The sequence below is a fragment of the Ranitomeya variabilis genome, chromosome 1 (genome assembly GCF_051348905.1).
Source record: "Ranitomeya variabilis isolate aRanVar5 chromosome 1, aRanVar5.hap1, whole genome shotgun sequence".
In the NCBI taxonomy this organism is placed as follows: Eukaryota; Metazoa; Chordata; class Amphibia; order Anura; family Dendrobatidae; genus Ranitomeya; species Ranitomeya variabilis.
The window spans coordinates 1,125,550,797-1,125,571,053 of NC_135232.1; the positions used below are offsets into that span (position 1 = coordinate 1,125,550,797).

General features: G+C 44.2%; 1 protein-coding gene across 4 annotated transcripts in view; it reads right to left on the bottom strand.

Moving 5' to 3' along the window:
- The window catches only part of LOC143793370 (catenin alpha-2), a 1,050,189-nt gene that overhangs the window by 227,922 nt on the left and 802,010 nt on the right, over nt 1-20,257 (bottom strand). For all 4 annotated transcript variants that reach the window (XM_077280277.1, XM_077280276.1, XM_077280279.1 and 1 more), the window contains 2 exons: nt 20,035-20,216; nt 2,760-2,865 (listed from right to left, as the gene is read on the bottom strand). In XM_077280277.1, the coding sequence (XP_077136392.1) occupies nt 2,760-2,865; nt 20,035-20,216 (288 nt within the window). The remainder of the gene's footprint in view (nt 1-2,759; nt 2,866-20,034; nt 20,217-20,257) is intronic.

Below are 20,257 nucleotides of genomic sequence, written 5' to 3' on the forward strand. Positions count from 1 at the left end.
AGGAACACAGGGAGAAGATATGGGCTGACCAGAACTCAAATGAAGTATGGGAGAATAGGGATAAATTTTATTTACCGAGGTCCCTTTTCCCAGTAATGGTGCAGGCAACACATGGCCCCACTAACACCTCAAAAAGTCACATGTGCACAATGGTACCTTTTGTATTGTTCCTGGTTTCAGATACTCAGACGTGAAACACATGCAGTCCTGCCTCATCTGTGCACAGCACTACCCAGATAAAACAGTTAAAGTCCCTATAAAAGCAACAAGTTCTCTCTACCCATGTCAGAGACTGCAGATTGACTACATACAACTGTCAATACCAGATCCTAATGGCAGTGCAGACGTGTATCAGCCGAATCCAGGAGATTGGGTGGTCATACACAGACACTTGAGAAGTAGCCTAGATCCATGGTTTGATGGCCCATTCCAATTCCAGCTGACCACATCCAACTCAGTGAAGCTTGAGCTAAAGCCCAGCTGGATCCATGCCAATCACTGCAAAAAAGTCACTTCATCAGCAAAATGACTGTTCTACTAATCACCTTGCAGGGAGCAGCAGGATTTTTGCACCCTACAGAGACACTGGATAAACTTTTAAATATGGACTGGGACAACAATCTTATTCGACATCATGCTTTTCTCATAAAGGACAAGGAAGGAGAAAAGCGAAAGGACTGTTGGATCTGTACACACAGCCCAGTATCTGCAAGAACTATGTCGTACTTAGCCTTACCCCTGAGTTATGGGAGGTATTAACATCACACTTCATACACAATGAAACTTGGTCTCAATCTAAGTTTGGGGAAAAGAAGTGACATGCAATGTATCTGCCTCACTGACTATAGCTGGATGGTTCACTAATCCCTGGTTCCAGTTAAATATAAGATGACCTAAGAGACTCCTCGTGGGGACATAGTACAGACTTACATGCAGATTTTATTGCTTTGTTATTGCTCTATATAGCCTAAATATTTGTATTACTTAAGCTATTGAGTAATGTATGTGTAAAAAAAATATCTAATGTTGAACCTTCTGTAGTGTATCATAGACACCAGATAATTATTTTATTTGCGATTTCAGAGGCAAACAAGGCCAATTTAGGCCAATCTAGTGACTCTCATATTCATAGCCATGATATGCACACATTTTGTGAGGTAGACCGTCACAGATAATTGTCTAGTTTTGCGGGAATTTTCTTTTGTGAATTTTTAAAAGCAATTTATCCTCCCTTCAAAAACAAGATTTGCAAATTAAATGTAAAAACTCAGTACAATTGCTTGACTGATTCTGATTTCAGCTTTTTTTTCTGATAAAAAATATTGTGATGTCCTGCTGCTACTTTCTAGTGCATAAAGAATGAAAAAAAATTGTAATTCAAATACAGCAGAAGAGATTCCAGATATACCATATCACTGATCAATCACATTGAGTTTGACAATGTGTAAAAAGGAGGAGGTGTTATTTTGTTGATTTGCATGAACTGAATCACAAATTGTGGAAATGTACTAAAATCTGCAAATTTCATAGAATTCAGCATGAATACAATTCACATGGAATTGACTTTCTCATCTGATCCCTGTTCATTTTACTTTCTTAGATTATCTTCCCTCTGTTTTCTCATTATTAGTCGCATATTGTCACAGACACACTCACATATTGACAAAAGTAGAGTTCATGGCTCCAACATTATCAGCACTGTTAAAATTGGATTCTCATTAGTTCCGTGTTTCTCCACCAAATATAGAAAGGCAGCATTTGCTTCCGCTCAGTGCTACAGACCCTTCCTCCCTTTCATGTGTGTTCTTGACAAACCCCAACTTTCTGAGTTGTCAAGCGAATCTAAGTGTGAAATTTACCTCACAATTCTTTGCACCCATTCAGTTCCATGCCTAAAAAATTTACCTTCTGACATCTACATCAGCATATTTGCTGTGTGTCTTCACATCTTTAGCTGGTCACAGAAGAGCTGAACAATTCTATGATCCTCCACATCAGCAGTGTAGAGCTATGTTTTTTGCCTGCTGCTAATGGATCTGGGTCATTATACTGCAAATGTCTCTCTTTTGATGCATACAGCAGGAGATAATCCTTTGTCATAAGCATGAATAGAGCATCATTTGTAGTTTTGCATCACTGATTTCTCAGCAGCAAGTAAGACATACAGTTAAATTAATCTTAGCCTCTGTCCACAAAGCCCCCTTCTGAGGTACATCTCCCCTCTATATAGAGCCCCATCACACACTACATTGTTTCTTTCAGCCTTTTCTTCAGTATGTCTTACCTTTCTGCCCCTGTATACAGAGCCTTTTGTACAGTATATCACTCTTCTCAGTGTTTTGTATACATCTAATCTTGCATTATATTGCTCTTAGTTACCAGCACACATGCACTACATTTTAGTATGACTTCTCTGTGCTGTAATGAAGATGACTCTGACGCTCTCTGTGACATCATCCATCACAGAAAAACGCAGCTATTCTGGAAGCCAGCTGAGAGAGATATCTTGGCGCATGATCTGTTATGAAATGGAACTTCTAAAGGGCAGTTCCAAATACAACTGTAGAATAAATTGAGCCTGGTGGGATCCTTTGGAGAAGGGTGGGTGTGACTAATATGTGCAAAACTAGAAAGATTTAAAAATGGATTGTATTGGCACAAGTTAATGAACATATGTGTACATTTTTAAAGGACCACATTGTGATTTTAAGACTAGCTCTTTAATAAGAGTCTACTAAGATCTCCTCAAGAAGTCTTACCTGATCAGCAACAGCACGTGCCAGCTTGTCCATTCTGGAGCCTGCTTCTGCAATTTTCTTGGCCGCATTAATCACATCAGATGTATTCTTTAGTGGACCTTTCCCTCTACAAAAGAAAATCGTGTAATTGCAATTCAATTAAATGACTGAAATAACCACCCGGACTGAAATACCTTGGTCATTGATTTTTTTTTTTACCCTTTTTACCATTAAATAAATGATTTGTAATTTACTATGAGTTCACCTTCTAAAGCCGTGCTGAATAAAGGAAGGTGTGTGCCAACTTCCGCTCTTATCTAAAGTTTCACGCCAGCAGTTTAGTTTGATGGCTTCTTCAAGCTCATGAATTATATTTAATAGTATGTACATTTTTAAGTGCTCATTAAGAAGACAGCTCTGCTGGAATATCAAATTTTTGAATAGAAATTCATGGGCCAAAACTTGATGCTTAGACTGCTGGGTTGAATGCAAGTTTTGGCAAATTGCCTCAAATCAATGGTGACTGTCATCAGCAACTCAGATAAGACATGTATAATATTATTATTCATCATTGATGTGCTATGATTTAGGAGCTGTGCATTCTTGTATACCTTTATTGACCCAATGAACCTATTTAAAAGCAGTGGCAATTTGAAAACTATGTAAGGCACAACTTGCGTGTCACCATATTCTTTGAGAACAGGAAGGAAAAAATGGCGATCTTAAGGCGCAATACCATTCCTTTTGTTGATTAATCTAGACATTTACCTAGAAAAGAGGTCCCCAACCTTTCTGACCTTGAGAGCCACATCCAGCTATGAAAAAGGGTCATGATCCACGTTCATCTCTGAGAGAGGATCCTGAGCCACATTCAGCTCTGAGAGAGGGTCGTGAGCCACATTCAGCTCTGAGAGAGGGTCATGAGCCACATTCAGCTCCGAGAGAGGGTCGTGAGCCACATGCAGCTCTGAGAGAGGGTTGCGAGCCACAACCAGCTCATTCTCCACTCAAAGTAATGACACCGAGAGCCTCCATTACTGGTATAATGACAACCAAAGCTTTTCCACTGAAATCACACCAAGGCAGTATGCCAAGCTCCACAGTTTCCTATCTCACCCCAATTCAGATCTGCTCTTCTGTACAGGGCTACACACAAAAGTCACCATTTAGAGATCTGCACCTCCTATACATAGAACAACTCAGCACAGATGGTGACAACCGTTGCACACGCTGCAAACACGTTTCCTGCAGCAGTGCTCCATGCGCCGAACGTCTGTGGAGAAAATCTATTCTACCCAAAGATTTTATCCATTATAAGTTCATGCTAAAAACATACAACTCTGCCCTTCACCTCTCCAAACAAACCTATTTCATCACCCTCATCACCTCGCTGTCCAATAACCCTAAATGTCTCTTTGACACTTTCCAGTCTCTACTCAACCCAAGAGTGCAGGCCCCAACCACGGATCTCCGTGATGACGATCTGGCCAATTACTTCAAAGAAAAAATTGACCACAATCGACAGGAAATCATCTCCCAATCTCTTCATACCATGCACTGTCCTCCCTCCCCCACTGCATCTAGTTCACTCTCTGACTTTGAACCAGTTACATAAGAAGAAGTAATCAGGCTCCTTGCATCTTCTCGCCCAACCACTTGCACCAGTGACCCCATTCCGTCAAATCTCCTCCAGTCCCTTTCCCCAGCTGCCACCTCTCACCTAACAAAAATATTCAACCTTTCTCTCACTTCCGGTATTTTTCCATCCTCATTTAAGCATGCCATCATACATCCATTACTTAAAAAACCATCCCTCGATCAAAACTGTGCCGCAAATTATCTTTTGCTGGTTCCTCCTCCTCTCACCTTCCCCTTACTGTTGGGGTTCCTCAAGGATCAGTCCTAGGCCCCCTCCTCTTCTCTTTGTATACTGCCCCTATTGGACAAACAATTATTAGATTTGGTTTCCAGTACCATCTCTATGCGGACGGCACACAATTATACACTTCTTCTCCTGATACCACGCCGACCTTTTTAGAAAACACCAGTGATTGTCTTACCGCTGTCTATAACATCATGTCCTCCCTCTATCTGAAACTGAACCTGTCAAAACTGAACTCCTCATATTTTCTCCCTCTATTAACCTACCTTTGCCTGACGTTTCCATCTCTGTGTGCGGTTCCACCATTACTCCAAAGCAACATGCCCGCTGCCTTGGGGTCATAATTGATTCTGTGCTTTCATTCACCCCCCACATCTGATCACTGGCTTGCTTTTCTTATCTGCATCTCAAAAACATTTCTAGAATTCACCCTTTTCTTACTTTCGACTCTGCAAAAACTCTTACTGTTTCACTTATTCATTCTCATCTGGACTATTGTAACTCTCTACTAATCGGCCTCCCTCTTACCAAACTCTCCCCGCTCTAATCTGTCCTGAATGCTGCAGCCAGGATCATTTTCCTCACCAACCGTTACACCGATGCCTCTACCCTGTGCCAGTCATTACACTGGTTATTCATCCACTCCAGAATCCAGTACAAAACTATTACCCTCATTCACAAAGCGCTTCATGGCTCAGCACCACCCTACATCTCCTTTCTGGTCTCAGTCTACCACCCTACCCATGCCCTCCACTCCGCTAATGACCTCAGGTGAGCATCCTCAATAATCAGAACCTCCCACTCCCGTCTCCAAGATTTTACACGTGCTGTGCCGATTCTTTGGAATGCACTACCTAGGTTAATACAATTAATCCCCAATCCCCACAGTTTTAAGCGTGCCCTAAAAACTCATTTGTTCAGATTGGCCTACCGCCTCAATGCACTAACCTAACTATCTCTGTGTGGCCCATTCAAATAAATAAATAAAATAAACAAAACCATAATCAGGTTCCTTGCATCATGTTCTCATACACTTTATGCAGTTAATAGCCTCTGTGTCTGTACTGCCACATACTTAGGCAGTGAACTGGTTCATGCAGCTTTACATGAACACCCGAGCCTTACACTATGGCTGGTCCGAATAACTAAAGCAATTGTTACCATCCACCTCTCGTGTCTCCCCTTTTCCTCATAGTTTGTAAGCTCGCGAGCAGGGCCCTCACTCCTCTTGGTATCTATTTTGAACTGTAATTTCTGTTATGCTGTAATGTCTATTGTCTGTACAAGTCCCCTCTATAATTTGTAAAGCACTGCGGAATATGTTGGTGCTATATAAATAAAATGATTATTATTATTATTATTATTAATAGTTATTTACACTTGGTGCTTATGCAGCAAGTTGGCAGGCAGCCACAAGCCACACATCACTGGCTCGTGAGCCACAGGTTGGGGACCCCTGTCCTAGAACATTGGCACATATATTGGTCTCACTCTTTTGTGCATAAAACATCCTGCGGAAAATCCAATTTAAAAAGGCATCCTCAGTTCCCTCGGAATAATATTTGTTCAGATAATTGTTTAAAAATGCCAGATCAAGAGCATGGTGAGTTTCAATTTTAGGGCTCATACTCACATGTGAGAAACTCAGACGAGTCTCGCACATCAATACCTGGCACTGCCGCCGGGCACTTCGGTTGGAGCTACATAGAAATACATGCAGTTGAGCACTCCGATCCGAGTGCCGGCGGCAGTGCCGGGTATTGACGTGCTTGACTCGTCTGAGCTTCTCGCATGTGAGCATGAGCCCTTATATGATCTAACAATTTAAATGAATCCCTAATAAAAGACATTTCCTTCACTGTCAGTGATATTTTGTCTGGTAACTCCATCTAGGAAAGGGTATTGGGAGTCTGGACTCTTAATAAAAATTGATTAACATATTATTATTTCATGATTTTTGTTTTTTGTGGGAGGGAAAGATCTGGTGAGTTTGTACCTATATCTCCAAAAATAAAACCCTAAATACTATAAAAAATACTACACACTAGAGATATCAAGTAATTCTATCTATAAACTCCCTAAAGTGTTCCATACACAAGAATCAATTTTACATCTTGTAATCGAGGCTAGACAGTAAACTTTGATAAAAGAAAACTCAGACTCTGATTGTATTTTTCAACAAAATATAGAGAAAGTGATTTATTAGGAAAACAATATGTTTTTTGCAAGCTCTTTGTGGTACGGAACGTTCCCACTTCATGAAACCACTTGGGCCAATTACAGAGGAAAACAAGTACTTGTACCAGGTCAGCGTAACATAATTATGGTACACCTCTCGCTTTGAATTTCACATTAAGTGCTTATGCTGGATTTACTTACACTGTTTTTGGACATTTTTGTACAATGATTAATTATCACTCCTTCTGGGAAAAATGTTGTGCACCCACATTCTATCCACTTCTAGTTTTATGTTGTGGAGCAGTGCTTTTATATAGTCTTTTGGGCACTCAATAGATGGTGATCTTAGTTAATTTTTTAACCTACACATTAAAATTCAATTACTTAAAAATTTAATTTAGAAGCCTTAAACTTTGTGGATTGTGCTACAACAAATTTCCATTGCGGGATAGAAATAATAGACACTTTTAATGCATAGCATGACCTGGAGCCTGGTTATTTCTTATTTCCTTTAACATTGTAGCTATGGAGAGAAGAGGAAAAAATCTAGAAACTGCAAAAAAAATATTGTTTTCATGTATTAAAATTAGCACTTGTTGGATTTTTTTCTTCTTCCCTCCATGGCTCATATTGGCCAGGAAATGGCCTGAAGTTTCCTTGCACCACACCCATATCCTTAAATCTCCTATACCGGTAAGCAGATGTTGGTCTTTCTTCATTTTTTTTTTACATTGTAGCTTTGTGTAACATCGAAAATGGGAGTGAATTGGAAATTCCGGCAGACCATGGGGGCAGTGAAAATGCAGAAATGGACAGAACAAGTGCTGAATGGAAGGAAAACAGCATGGGGAAGACCCCTGGAAACATCTCTGACTCCTAGATCTCTGAGGAGAACAATGCTGTCACACATTTAATCCACTTTAATGAATGACAATGAAACTGTTAGGGCTAGTGGAACGCACCAAATTATAAGAGAGATGGTATAAGGTGTGTTCGCAGCCCGGGGTCCACCGTGCAGAGATGGAACCTGCTGCTGAGTAATGATGGACTATATGGCGGTACAATGTGGATACACACATGGGTTAACTTCACCCTGTGTGAAGGAAGCAAAACCTGTTGCGTCACAGGGCCGCGTGTTGTGAATTCTGCTCTTGGGCTCCCTCCGGTGGTTGCAAGTGGTAGCGCTGCTGTCTCTGAATCGCAGCATTTATCAGGTGTGTTCACTTTCTGCAAATCTGACTGGGCTATTTAGTCTTGCTTCACCCTTTAGTCAGTGCCAGTTGTCCATTATTCCTGGAGGATTCACATCTCTGCCTGGTCTCTCCTGCTTTGCAGTTCTTTTCAACAAAGATAAGTTCTGGCTTTGATTTTTTGCTGTCTACATGCTGTGGCCTTATTGTTCAGTTCTTTTCCATGTTTTTTGTCTTGTCCAGCTTGGTCTGTATAAGGATTTGTTTAGCCCAGCTGGTATCTCTGGAGATGCAGATATACCCTCCATATCTTTAGTTAGCTGTGGAGTTTTTGTATTTTCTGTGGTGGATATTTTCTAGTGTTTTAATACTGACCGCATAGTACTCTGTCCTATCCTTTCTATTTAGCTAGAAGTGGCCTCCTTTGCTAAATTCTGATTTCAGTCTGTGTATGTTTTTTCCCTCTCCTCTCACAGTCAATATTTGTGGGGGGCTGCCTATCCTTTGGGAATTTTCTCTGAGGCAAGATAGTTTTCCCTTTTCTATCTGTAGGGGTAATTAGTCCTCCGGCTGTGTCAAGATGTCCAGGGAGTGTTAGGTACATTCCACGGCTACTTCTAGTTGTGGTGTTAAGTTCAGGGTCTGCGGTCAGTACAGGTACCACCTTCTCCAGAGTACGTCTCATGCTGCTCTTAGGCCACCAGATCATAACAGTACAACTGGCCAACAATGAGTTAACCGCATCTCAGAAGAAGGGAAGGAAAGTGCTGAGCCATTTTTTTTTCTGTAGTCTGTTGTGTTTTTTTTTCTTCCCTCTTTACCTCTGGGTGGCTCAGGAGTTCGGCGCTGGTATGGATGTTCAGGGATTGGCTTCTCGTGTGGATCAACTTGCTGCTAGAGTACAGGGTATTTCCGATTATATCGTTCAGACTCCGGTTTTAGAGCCTAGAATTCCAACTCCTGATTTGTTTTTTGGGGATAGGTCCAAATTTATGAGCTTTAAAAATAACTGTAAACTGTTTTTTGCTCGGAAACCCCGTTCCTCTGGTGATACAATCCAGCAGGTTAAAATTGTTATGTCTCTGCTGCTTGGTGACCCCCAGGATTGGGCTTTTGCCCTGGAACCTGGGAATCCGGTGTTGCTTAATGTAGACACCTTTTTTCAGGCGCTTGGGTTATTGTATGACGAACCTAATTCAGTGGATCATGCTGAGAAGACCTTGTTGGCCCTGTCTCAGGGTCAAGAAGCGGCAGAATCATATTGCCAGAAGTTTAGAACATGGCCTGTACTGACTAAATGGAATGAGGATGCCTTGGCGGCAATCTTCAGAAAGGGTCTTTCTGAATCCGTTAAAGATGATATGGTGGGGTTCTCCACGCCTGCTGGTCTGAGTGATTCTATGTCTCTGGCCATTCAGATTGATCGGCGCTTGCGCGAGCGCAGAGTTGTGCACACTATGGCATTGTCTTCCGAGCGGAGTCCTGAGCCTATGCAGTGTGATAGGATTGTGTCTAGAGCTGAACGACAAGGATTCAGACATCAGAATAGGTTGTGTTTTTACTGCGGCGATTCTGCTCATGTTATTTCTGATTGCCCTAAGCGTACCAAGAGAATCGCTAGTTCTGTTACCATCAGTACTGTACAACCTAAATTTCTGTTATCTGTGACCCTGATCTGCTCATTATCGTCATTTTCTGTCATGGCATTTGTGGATTCAGGCGCCGCTCTAAACTTAATGGACTTAGAATTTGCCAGACGTTGTGGTTTCCCCTTGCAGCCTTTGCAGAGTGCTATTCCTTTGAGGGGCATTGATGCTACACCGTTGGCTAAAAATAAACCTCAGTTTTGGACACAGCTGACCATGTGCATGGCGCCAGCCCATCAGGAAGATTGTCGTTTTCTGGTGTTGCATAATTTGCATGATGCTGTTGTGCTGGGTTTCCCATGGTTACAGGTGCATAATCCGGTATTAGATTGGAAATCTATGTCTGTGACTAGTTGGGGTTGTCAGGGGGTTCATGGTGACGTTCCTTTGATGTCAATTGCCTCCTCCCCCTCTTCTGAAATTCCTGAGTTTTTGTCAGATTTCCAGGATGTATTCAATGAGCCCAAGTCCATTTCCGTTCCACTGCATAGGGACTGTGATTGTGCTATTGACTTGATTCCAGGCTGTAAGTTCCCTAAGGGCCGACTTTTCAACCTGTCTGTGCCAGAACATACCGCCATGCAGAGCTATGTTAAGGAGTCCTTGGAGAAGGGGCATATTCGGCCATCTTCTTCACCATTGGGAGCAGGTTTTTTTTTTTGTTGCCAAAAAAGATGGCTCCTTGAGACCCTGTATTTATTATCGCCTCTTGAATAAGATCACGGTCAAATTCCAATACCCTTTGCCTTTGCTTTCTGATTTGTTTGCTAGGATTAAGGGGGCTAGTTGGTTTACCAAGATTGACCTTCGAGGGGCATACAATCTTGTTCATATTAAGCAGGGTGACAAATGGAAAACTGCGTTTAATACGCCCGAAGGCCATTTTGAATACATTGTGATGCCATTCGGACTCTCTAATGCTCCATCTGTGTTTCAGTCCTTCATGCATGATATATTTCGGAATTATCTTGATAAATTCATGATTGTATATTTGGATGATATTTTGACTTTTTCAGATGATTGGGAGTCTCATGTGAAACAAGTCAGGATGGTATTTCAGATCCTTCGTGATAATGCCTTGTTTGTGAAGGGGTCTAAGTGCCTCTTTGGAGTACAGAAGATTTCTTTTTTGGGTTTCATTTTTTCTCCCTCATCTATAGAAATGGATCCGGTTAAGGTTCAGGCCATTCATGATTGGATCCAGCCCACATCCGTGAAGAGCCTTCAGAAATTTTGGGGCTTTGCTAATTTTTATCGCCGTTTCATTGCCAACTTCTCCAGTGTGGTTAAACCCCTGACCGATTTGACGAAGAAAGGCGCTGATGTGATGAATTGGTCCTCTGCGGCTGTTTCTGCCTTTCAGGAGCTTAAACGCCAATTTACTTCTGCCCCTGTGTTGCATCAGCCGGATGTTTCTCCTCCTTTTCAGGTTGAGGTTGACGCTTCTGAGATTGAGGCAGGGGCCGTTTTGTCTCAGAGGAATTCTGATGGTTCCTTGATGAAACCGTGTGCCTTCTTTTCTCGAAAGTTTTCGCCTGCGGAACGCAATTATGATGTCGGCAATCGTGAGTTGTTGGCTATGAAGTGGGCATTTGAGGAGTGGTGACATTGGCTTGAGGGGGCCAAGCACCGTATTGTGGTCTTGACCGATCATAAGAATCTGATTTATCTCGAGTCTGCCAAACGGCTGAATCCTAGACAGGCCCGATGGTCACTGTTTTTCTCCCGTTTTGATTTTGTGGTCTCGTATCTTCTGGGTTCTAAGAATGTTAAGGCTGATGCCCTCTCTAGGAGCTTTTTGCCTGATTCTCCTGGGGTCCTTGAGCCGGTCAGTATTCTGAAGGAAGGGGTGATTCTTTCTGCCATCTCCCCTGATTTACAACGGGTTCTTCAGGAATTTCAGGCTGATAAACCTGACCGCTGTCCAGTGGGGAAATTGTTTTTTCCTGACAGATGGACTAGTAAAGCGATTTCGGAGGTTTATTGTTCTGTGTTAGCTGGTCATCCGGGGATTTTTGGTACCAGAGATTTGGTTGGTAGGTCCTTTTGGTGGCCTTCTTTGTCACGGGATGTGCGTTCTTTTGTGCAGTCCTGTGGGACTTGTGCACGGGCCAAGCCTTGCTGTTCCCGTGCTAGTGGGTTGCTTTTGCCTTTGCCGGTCCCTGAGAGGCCTTGGACGCATATTTCTATGGATTTTATTTCGGATCTTCCGGTTTCCCAGAGGATGTCAGTTATCTGGGTGGTTTGTGACCGGTTTTCTAAGATGGTTCATTTGGTTCCTTTGCCTAAGTTGCCTTCCTCTTCTGATTTGGTTCCGTTGTTTTTTCAGCATGTGGTTCATTTGCATGGCATTCCGGAGAATATTGTGTCCGATAGAGGTTCCCAGTTTGTTTCTAGGTTTTGGTGGGCCTTTTGTGCTAGGCTGGGCATTGATTTGTCTTTTTCTTCCGCATTTCATCCTCAGACAAATGGCCAAACCGAGCGAACTAATCAGACTTTGGAAACTTATTTGAGATGCTTTGTGTCTGCTGATCAGGATGATTGGGTGGCTTTCTTGCCATTGGCCGAGTTTGCCCTTAATAATCGGGCTAGTTCTGCTACCTTGGTTTCACCCTTCTTTTGTAACTCTTGTTTTCATCCTCGCTTTTCTTCGGGGCAGGTTGAGCCTTCTGATTGTCCTGGGGTGGACTCTGTGGTTGACAGGTTGCAGCAAATTTGGGCTCATGTTGTTGACAATTTGGTGTTGTCTCAGGAGGGGGCTCAGCGTTTTGCTAACCGTTGTCGGTGTGTTGGTTCCCCGCTTTGGGTTGGGGATTTGGTCTGGTTGTCTTCCCGTCATGTCCCTATGAAGGTTTCTTCCCCTAAGTTTAAGCCTCGGTTTATTGGCCCTTATAGGATTTCTGAGATTATCAATCCAGTGTCTTTTCGTTTGGTCCTTCTAGCCTCTTTTTCCATCCAAATGTTTTTCATAGATCTTTGTTGCGGAAATATGTGGTGCCCGTTGTTCCCTCTGTTGATCCTCCTGCCCCGGTGTTGATTGATGGGGAGTTGGAGTATGTGGTTGAGAAGATTTTGGATTCTCGTTTTTCGAGGCGGAAGCTTCAGTATCTTGTCAAATGGAAGGGTTATGGCCAGGAGGATAATTATTGGGTTGTTGCCTCCGATGTTCATGCTGATGATTTAGTTCTTGCCTTTCATTTGGCTCGTCCGGATCGGCCTGGGGGCTCTGGTGAGGGTTCGGTGACCCCTCCTCAAAGGGGGGGTACTGTTGTGAATTCTGCTCTTGGGCTCCCTCCGGTGGTTGTAAGTGGTAGCGCTGCTGTCTCTGAATCGCAGCATTTATCAGGTGTGTTCACTTTCTGCAAATCTGACTGGGCTATTTAGTCTTGCTTCACCCTTTAGTCAGTGCCAGTTGTCCATTGTTCCTGGAAGATTCACATCTCTGCCTGGTCTCTCCTGCTTTGCAGTTCTTTTCAACAAAGATAAGTTCTGGCTTTGATTTTTTGCTGTCCACATGCTGTGGCCTTATTGTTCAGTTCTTTTCCATGTTGTTTGTCTTGTCCAGCTTGGTCTGTATAAGGATTTGTTTAGCCCAGCTGGTATCTCTGGAGATGCAGATATACCCTCCATATCTTTAGTTAGCTGTGGAGTTTTTGTATTTTCTGTGGTGGATATTTTCTAGTGTTTTAATACTGACCGCATAGTACTCTGTCCTATCCTTTCTATTTAGCTAGAAGTGGCCTCCTTTGCTAAATTCTGATTTCAGTCTGTGTATGTTTTTTCCCTCTCCTCTCACAGTCAATATTTGTGGGGGGCTGCCTATCCTTTGGGAATTTTCTCTGAGGCAAGATAGTTTTCCCTTTTCTATCTGTAGGGGTAATTAGTCCTCCGGCTGTGTCAAGATGTCCAGGGAGTGTTAGGTACATTCCACGGCTACTTCTAGTTGCGGTGTTAAGTTCAGGGTCTGCGGTCAGTACAGGTACCACCTTCTCCAGAGTACGTCTCATGCTGCTCTTAGGCCACCAGATCATAACAGCCACGATACCGCACCAAGAGCGCAAGCAAGTAGTCTCAACACTCTATCCCAAGACACAGGATTAGAGTATGTTCAGACCACTTGCTCTTGACACCGCAACTGGTGTGTCAAAGTAACAGAAAATATAACTTAAAGCACAACAGTGCGTGCTGTGCCACTTTGGCGGACGCCACTAACCACCCAGACTTGGGACAGGAAAGTGCTCTATGAGCGCACGGTGCCGCACTGGCGGTTACAGCAATAGACGCTGTATCGTGTGTCTATGTTGACAGCTTAGTCGGGCACTAGACAGCAAGCATCCACCTTTTGCGAACAGTCATACACAAGGGCGGGGATTTTAAAGAACGACTTGCACTCATCAACACACACACAATTCCAAATGTACACTAGCACATGGCCGTGCGGCCATGCGAACCTTTTATAGCTGCAGCAAGAACAGGACCTTCCCAGAAGGACCAATGGGAGTCAGACACAGAAAAAGAACACCTTCAGGACCTTCCTAAAGGACCAATGGGATTTGCTGCAGTATCTAAGCATGTGACCCTTGATCTCCAATGACAGATCTTGCTCTGGACATGCTCAGAAAGGGACGAGCAGGACATAGTCCCAAACACGTCTGTTCGCTGCCGCCCAGTACTGGCTATAATGGCAGAAGCTGGAAAGGCAGCAGTAACCAGTCTTCCAATATCAGCCTGAGCTAGACGCTGGGACCGATGTCTCCGCTGAGCAGACTCCACTGCGGAAGGAGAAGAATGGGAGACCGCAGCGGAGATGGTTCAAGATTCCCCCTGTGCAGAGGCGGGATCTCGACACCTAACATTACCCCCCTCCTAGTGCCCTTTCCTCCTTGGACCTCGCTACGCTCAAAGGCAGCAATGAGCTGTGGAGTTCGAATGTGTTCAGCAGGCTCCCAGGACCTGTCCTCTGGGCCATAACCCTTCCAATCCACCAAATAGAATTTTTTGCCACGTACCACCTTGCACCCCAAAATAGCGTTCACCTCATAATCGTCCATAGATGAACCCGATGTCCCGGCAGATGACTCGGAAAACCGAGACATGTATACGGGCTTCAAGAGGGACACATGAAAGGTGTCGGTGATACCCAGGCATGGAGGAAGGGCCAGACGGTAGACTACAGGGTTAACCTCTTCCAGGACCTTGAAGGGACCCAAGTAGTGAGGTGCAAACTTAGCGGACTCAACACGCAGCCTGATGTTACGGACGGAGAGCCACACTAAGTCGCCAGGAGCAAAGGTCGGAGCGGGGCACTGATAAGCATCGGTGGAGGTCCTCATTCTCTCCTTGGAGGCCCGAATGGCATCCTGAGTGCGGTCCCAAATGTTCCGCGCCTCCACAGCCCAGTCTGCCACCCTGAAGTCAGTGTAAGACATGGGCATGGGCACAGGGACAAGCAGATGCTGGCCGTAATTTAGGAGGAATGGAGTCTGACCGGTGGAGTCGGCTACAGCGTTGTTAAGTGCAAACTGCCCATGGTAGCAAGGATGCTAGTCATCCTGCCTGGCAGAAACAAAATGTCATAAATATGTGACCAGGGTCTGGTTGGCCCTTTCAACCAACCCATTCGTCTCGGGATGATATGCCGAGGAGAGATTCAACTCAATACTGAGTAGATGACAAAGCTCTCTCCAGAATCGAGATGCAAACTGGGGACCCTGGTCACTGACAATTTTGTCCGGCATTCCGTGTAGGCAAAAGAAATGCTTGATGAACAACGCTGCCAGAGCCCGTGCAGAAGGTAGCCGTGGAAGAGGCACCAAGTGCACCATTTTGGAAAAATGGTCGGTGATCACCCAGATAATGGTGGAGCTAGGAGATTTGGGTAAGCCCACCACATAGTCCATCCCGACCATCTCCCAGGGCCTGTCCGCCACCGGCATGGGGTAAAGCAACCCAGCTGGCTGTTGCTGAGGAGACTTGTTCTTGGCGCTAGTGTTATGTTAGGGCTAGCAGAATGCACCAAATTATAAGAGAGATGGTATAATGTGCGTTCGCAGCCCGGGGTCCACCGTGCACAGATGGAACCTGCTGCTGAGTAATGATGGACTATATGGCGGTACAATGTGGATACACACACGGGTTAACTTCACCCTGTGTGAAGGAAGCAAACCCTGTTGCATCACAGGGCCGCGATAACGCACCAAGAGCGCAAGCAAGGAGTCTCAGGACTCTATCCCAAGACACAGGATTAGAGTATGTTCAGACCACTTGCGCTCGACACCGAAACTGGGGTGTCAAAGTAACAGATAATATAACTTAAAGCACAAGAGTGTGTGCAGTGCCGCTTTGGCGGACGCCACTAACCACCCAGACTTGGGATAGGAAAGTGCTCTATAAGTGCATGGCGCCGCACTGGCGGTTACAGAAATAGACACTGTATCATGTGTCTTTATGTTGACAGCTTAGTCAGGAGCTAGACAGCAAGCATCCACCTTTTGCGAACAGTCATACACAAGGGAGGGGATTTTAAAGAACGACTTGCACTCATCAACACACACACGATTCCAAATGTACACTAGCGCATGACCGTGTGGCCATGCGAACCTTTTATAGCTGCAGCAAGAACAGGACCTTCCCAGAAGGACCAATGGGAGTCAGCCACAGAAGAACACCTTCCGGACCTTCCTAAAGGACCAATGGGATTTGCTGCAGTATCTAAGCATGTGACCCTTGATCTCCAATGAGAGATCTTGCCCTGGGCATGCTCAGAAAGGGAAGAGCAGGACTTAGTCCCAGACACGTCTGCTCGCCGCTGCCCAGTACTGGCTACAATGGCAGAAGCTGGAAAGGCAGCAGTAACCAGTCGTCCAATATCAGCCTGAGCTAGACGCTGGGACTGACGTCTCTGCTGAGTAGGCTCCACTGCAGCTGGAGAAGAATGGGAGACCGCAGCGGAGATGGTTCGAGATTCCCCCTGTGCAGGGCGGGATCTCGACACCTAACAGAAACATTCAAAATTGACGTGAAATTGGAGTTTACAGGAAAAAAAATGTTAAGAAACATTATTTCCTGTATAATGACTTGTATATAAGGCACAATTTTAAAAGGATTTGTTTTTAAAATAATAATTTAAGTAAACCAAAACTGAAATCTTGATTAAAACATTCAAAATTTCAATGTAATTTATGAAGGAAACAAGAAACACCAAAAATGTGATGGAACAAGTGCTCTGTATTAAACATAAAGGAGGGCCTCATATACATTCTGTTCAAATTGTCATATATTGGTACTAATATACTCATAAAGGCTATGCTCTAAGAGCAAAAGCTGGCAAAAATTAGAAGCACAGTCATCCATACACCCTTGATGGCACCAACTGTAGTACCTCATTCAAATATTGTGAACAAAGTTCATGATAGCTCTGCATGCAGTGCGAAACCTGCCAAAATTACAAGCAGGGTCATCCATACACCCTTGAAGGCGTCAACTGTAGTGCCTCATGAAAAATTAAGAAAGTGTGGTTGTTGCACTTGTACACTCATAAAGGCTTTGCACTTTGTGCAAAGCCAGAAAAGTTATTAGGCCTGGCACCTTTTTTGATCAGCTTCTCCCGGAAGAGCTCAGTTGAGTTGCTGCATAGGTCAGCTCTATTAATAGTATAGTGGCCATGGCTGGGTCTTGGTCTTACACATCTGCTTAAAGAGGGTGCAAATGTTCAGTACCTGATTTTTATCTTTATAAAATTGTGTCACGGCTTTACCGTGACAGAGGGGCCAGAAGACCGCAGTGTCTTATTTGTCCTACTCATGCATGGATTAGGAGCACTTCACCTTTTTATTAAATGGTGTGTTAGGGTTTGCGGAATGCACCAAATATATTTATTGAGGTGATTGGTGCGTTCGCAACCCGGGATCCACCGTGCAGGAATATCCTGCTGCTAAGTGGATGCCGGCGCTATATGGTGGTAATTACCAGCTCTGTTAGCTTCACAGAGTGGCTGAGAAGACAAAGCTCTGTGTCATGTTAACTGTCACAGAGACACAGGTTAACTACCCAGACGCGAGCAGTCAGTGGTCATTCATGCATACTACACTCCTTGCCGGAGGTGCCAGCATTCTAAGGGCTTGTTTCAGCCGGGTCCCTGAATACTCTCACACAAACTCCTCGCCGGAGGTGCCAGCATTCTAGGGGCTTCTTTCAGCCGGGTCCCTGAACACATTCACACAAATGACCACAATGGCGCAAAGCATGTAATGTATGAAGATACTAGCGCATGGCCGTGCGGCCATGCGGGCCTTAAATAGCTGCAGTACCTACAGGACCTTAAAAAAGAGGACCAATGAGAGATCGCCATACCTGAGCATGTGACCCTAGATCTCCACTGAGAGATCTTGTCCTGGGCATGCTCAGTGTGTGCAGAGCAGGACTTAGTCCCAGCACCTATAGGACCTTCCTGAAAGGACCAATGGACTTGGCTGCAGAAGCTGAACATGTGACCCCTGATCTCCAGTGAGAGATCTTGCCCTGGGCATGCTCAGTATGTGCAAAGCAGGACTTAGTCCCAGAAAAGCCTGTTCGCCATAGATCAGTGCAGGGTACAATAATAGAGCCTGGAGAGGCAGCAATAACCCTTTGCACTGAATCAGACTCAGTGAGACGCTGGGACCGACGTCTCCACTGAGCAGGCTCCACTGCGGCCGATGGAGAATGGGAGACCGCAGCAGAGACGGATCGAGATTCCCCCTGTGCAGCAGAGGAAACTCGACTCCTAACATGGTGTAAATTTCTTTGGTCAGTTCAGGGGTTAATCTGCTCTGTTGGAAGCTCCTGGAGCTCAGGCTCTCAGCTGTACACTGTTAGCCACTGACATTTCATATATAAACTGAGTCCTGGCTATCACTCATTGTCAGAGTTAGCTTTTTCTGCATGGCTGGAGGTTGTTTCAGGCATTTGGTGGATTTATCTGGGACTGTTGCTAGGTTTTGAGTGTGTGATAATTTCATTCCTTCTGCTACTTTGAGTTTATCCCAACCTCTATCCCTGCTGCATACATCTGTTGTTCATGTCTATATATTTGTGTGTTTGGTATTTTTCATTTACTTTTGTTCATATTACCCTGCTAGTCTGGTTGGTGTATTACAGTACACTACTACTCCCCTCTTCTCTGGTTGGGGAAGGGTACATACTGAGGGTGGATTCAGGAGCTAAGGCAATGCATGTGGCCATGGCATCTTCAGCTTCAGAAATAACCAAGGTAACAGGGTGAGCTAGGGCACCCCCTAGCATTAGGGACAGGGAAGGAACCCCTGGTCCCAGGACACCTGACAACAGAATCGTGACACATTTATGTTGTATTCCCACAAATCAGATACAGTATTAATGACCTATACTAAAGATAGGTCATCAATGTAAATGTCTCAGAAAACCCATTTAACATAAGAAGTTGTTATGATCTGGTGACCTTGGAGCCGCATGAAACTTTCTCTGGAGTCGGTGGAACCTGTACTGACAGCAAATCCTGAACTAACACCGCAACTAGAAGTAGCCATGTGGTGTGCCTAACATACCCTAGACACCTCGACACAGCCGGAGGACTAAATACCCCTATAGATGGAAATAGGAATGCTACCTTGCCTCAGAGCAGACCCCCAAAGGATAGGCAGCCCCCCACGAATAATGACTGTGAGTAGGAGAAGAATAGACACACACAGGTAGAAAACAGGATTTAGCAAAAGAGGCCACTCTAGCTAAATAGGAAAGGATAGGACAGATTACTAGGCGGTCAGTATTAAAACCCTTCCAAAAATATCCACAGCAGATAATACAAAAAGTTCCACAATCTAACTAAAGACATGGAATGTATATCTGCACTCCAGAGAATCCAACAAGACTGAGAAAATACTGACACAATCTAAGCTGGACAAGAAAACATAAAGAATAGCACTGAATAGTGAAGCACACAACATGTGTGCCACAGGAAAAAAAAAACAGACACTTATCTTTGCTGATTTGGCAGAAAGGCAGGAGGAAACAGGCAGAGGTCCTACACCTCCCAACAACAATTGACAACTGGCAAGGACTAATGAATCCTGCACACCTAAATACCCCAGTCAGAACTGCAATCAGCAGATACACCTGACCAGGACTGCAACTCAGGGGCAACTGCATTACCACCTACAACCACCGGAGGGAGCCCAAAAGCACAATTCACAACAGAAGTGACCTGTCTTCTGGCTCTTCCTCTTTTTATAATGCCTCCAATGACTACTACTAGATTATGTCAATTTGTTTTTTGCATTTATCTCTTAACTGTGAGGATACTAGTCCAAACAACATGTACCCCACACATATTTTTGCACTTTCTTTTGAACTACTTGCATCGTGGACAACTTATTTATTCTTACCTGGTGAAATCTGTCATTTCCATCATGATCATGCACATTTGTTTGGCCAACACAATTATGTCATTACCGCTGTCATCCCATTTGGCAACTTCAGCATCTAGTTTGCTCTTCTCTTGATGGAAGATCTCTACCTGTTCTGCAATTTTGGCCTTCTCTTCTTGTGGGAGTTGGGCCATGATTGCCTATAAAATCCAATAGCAAAAAGTTTAGAAAATATTTCTGT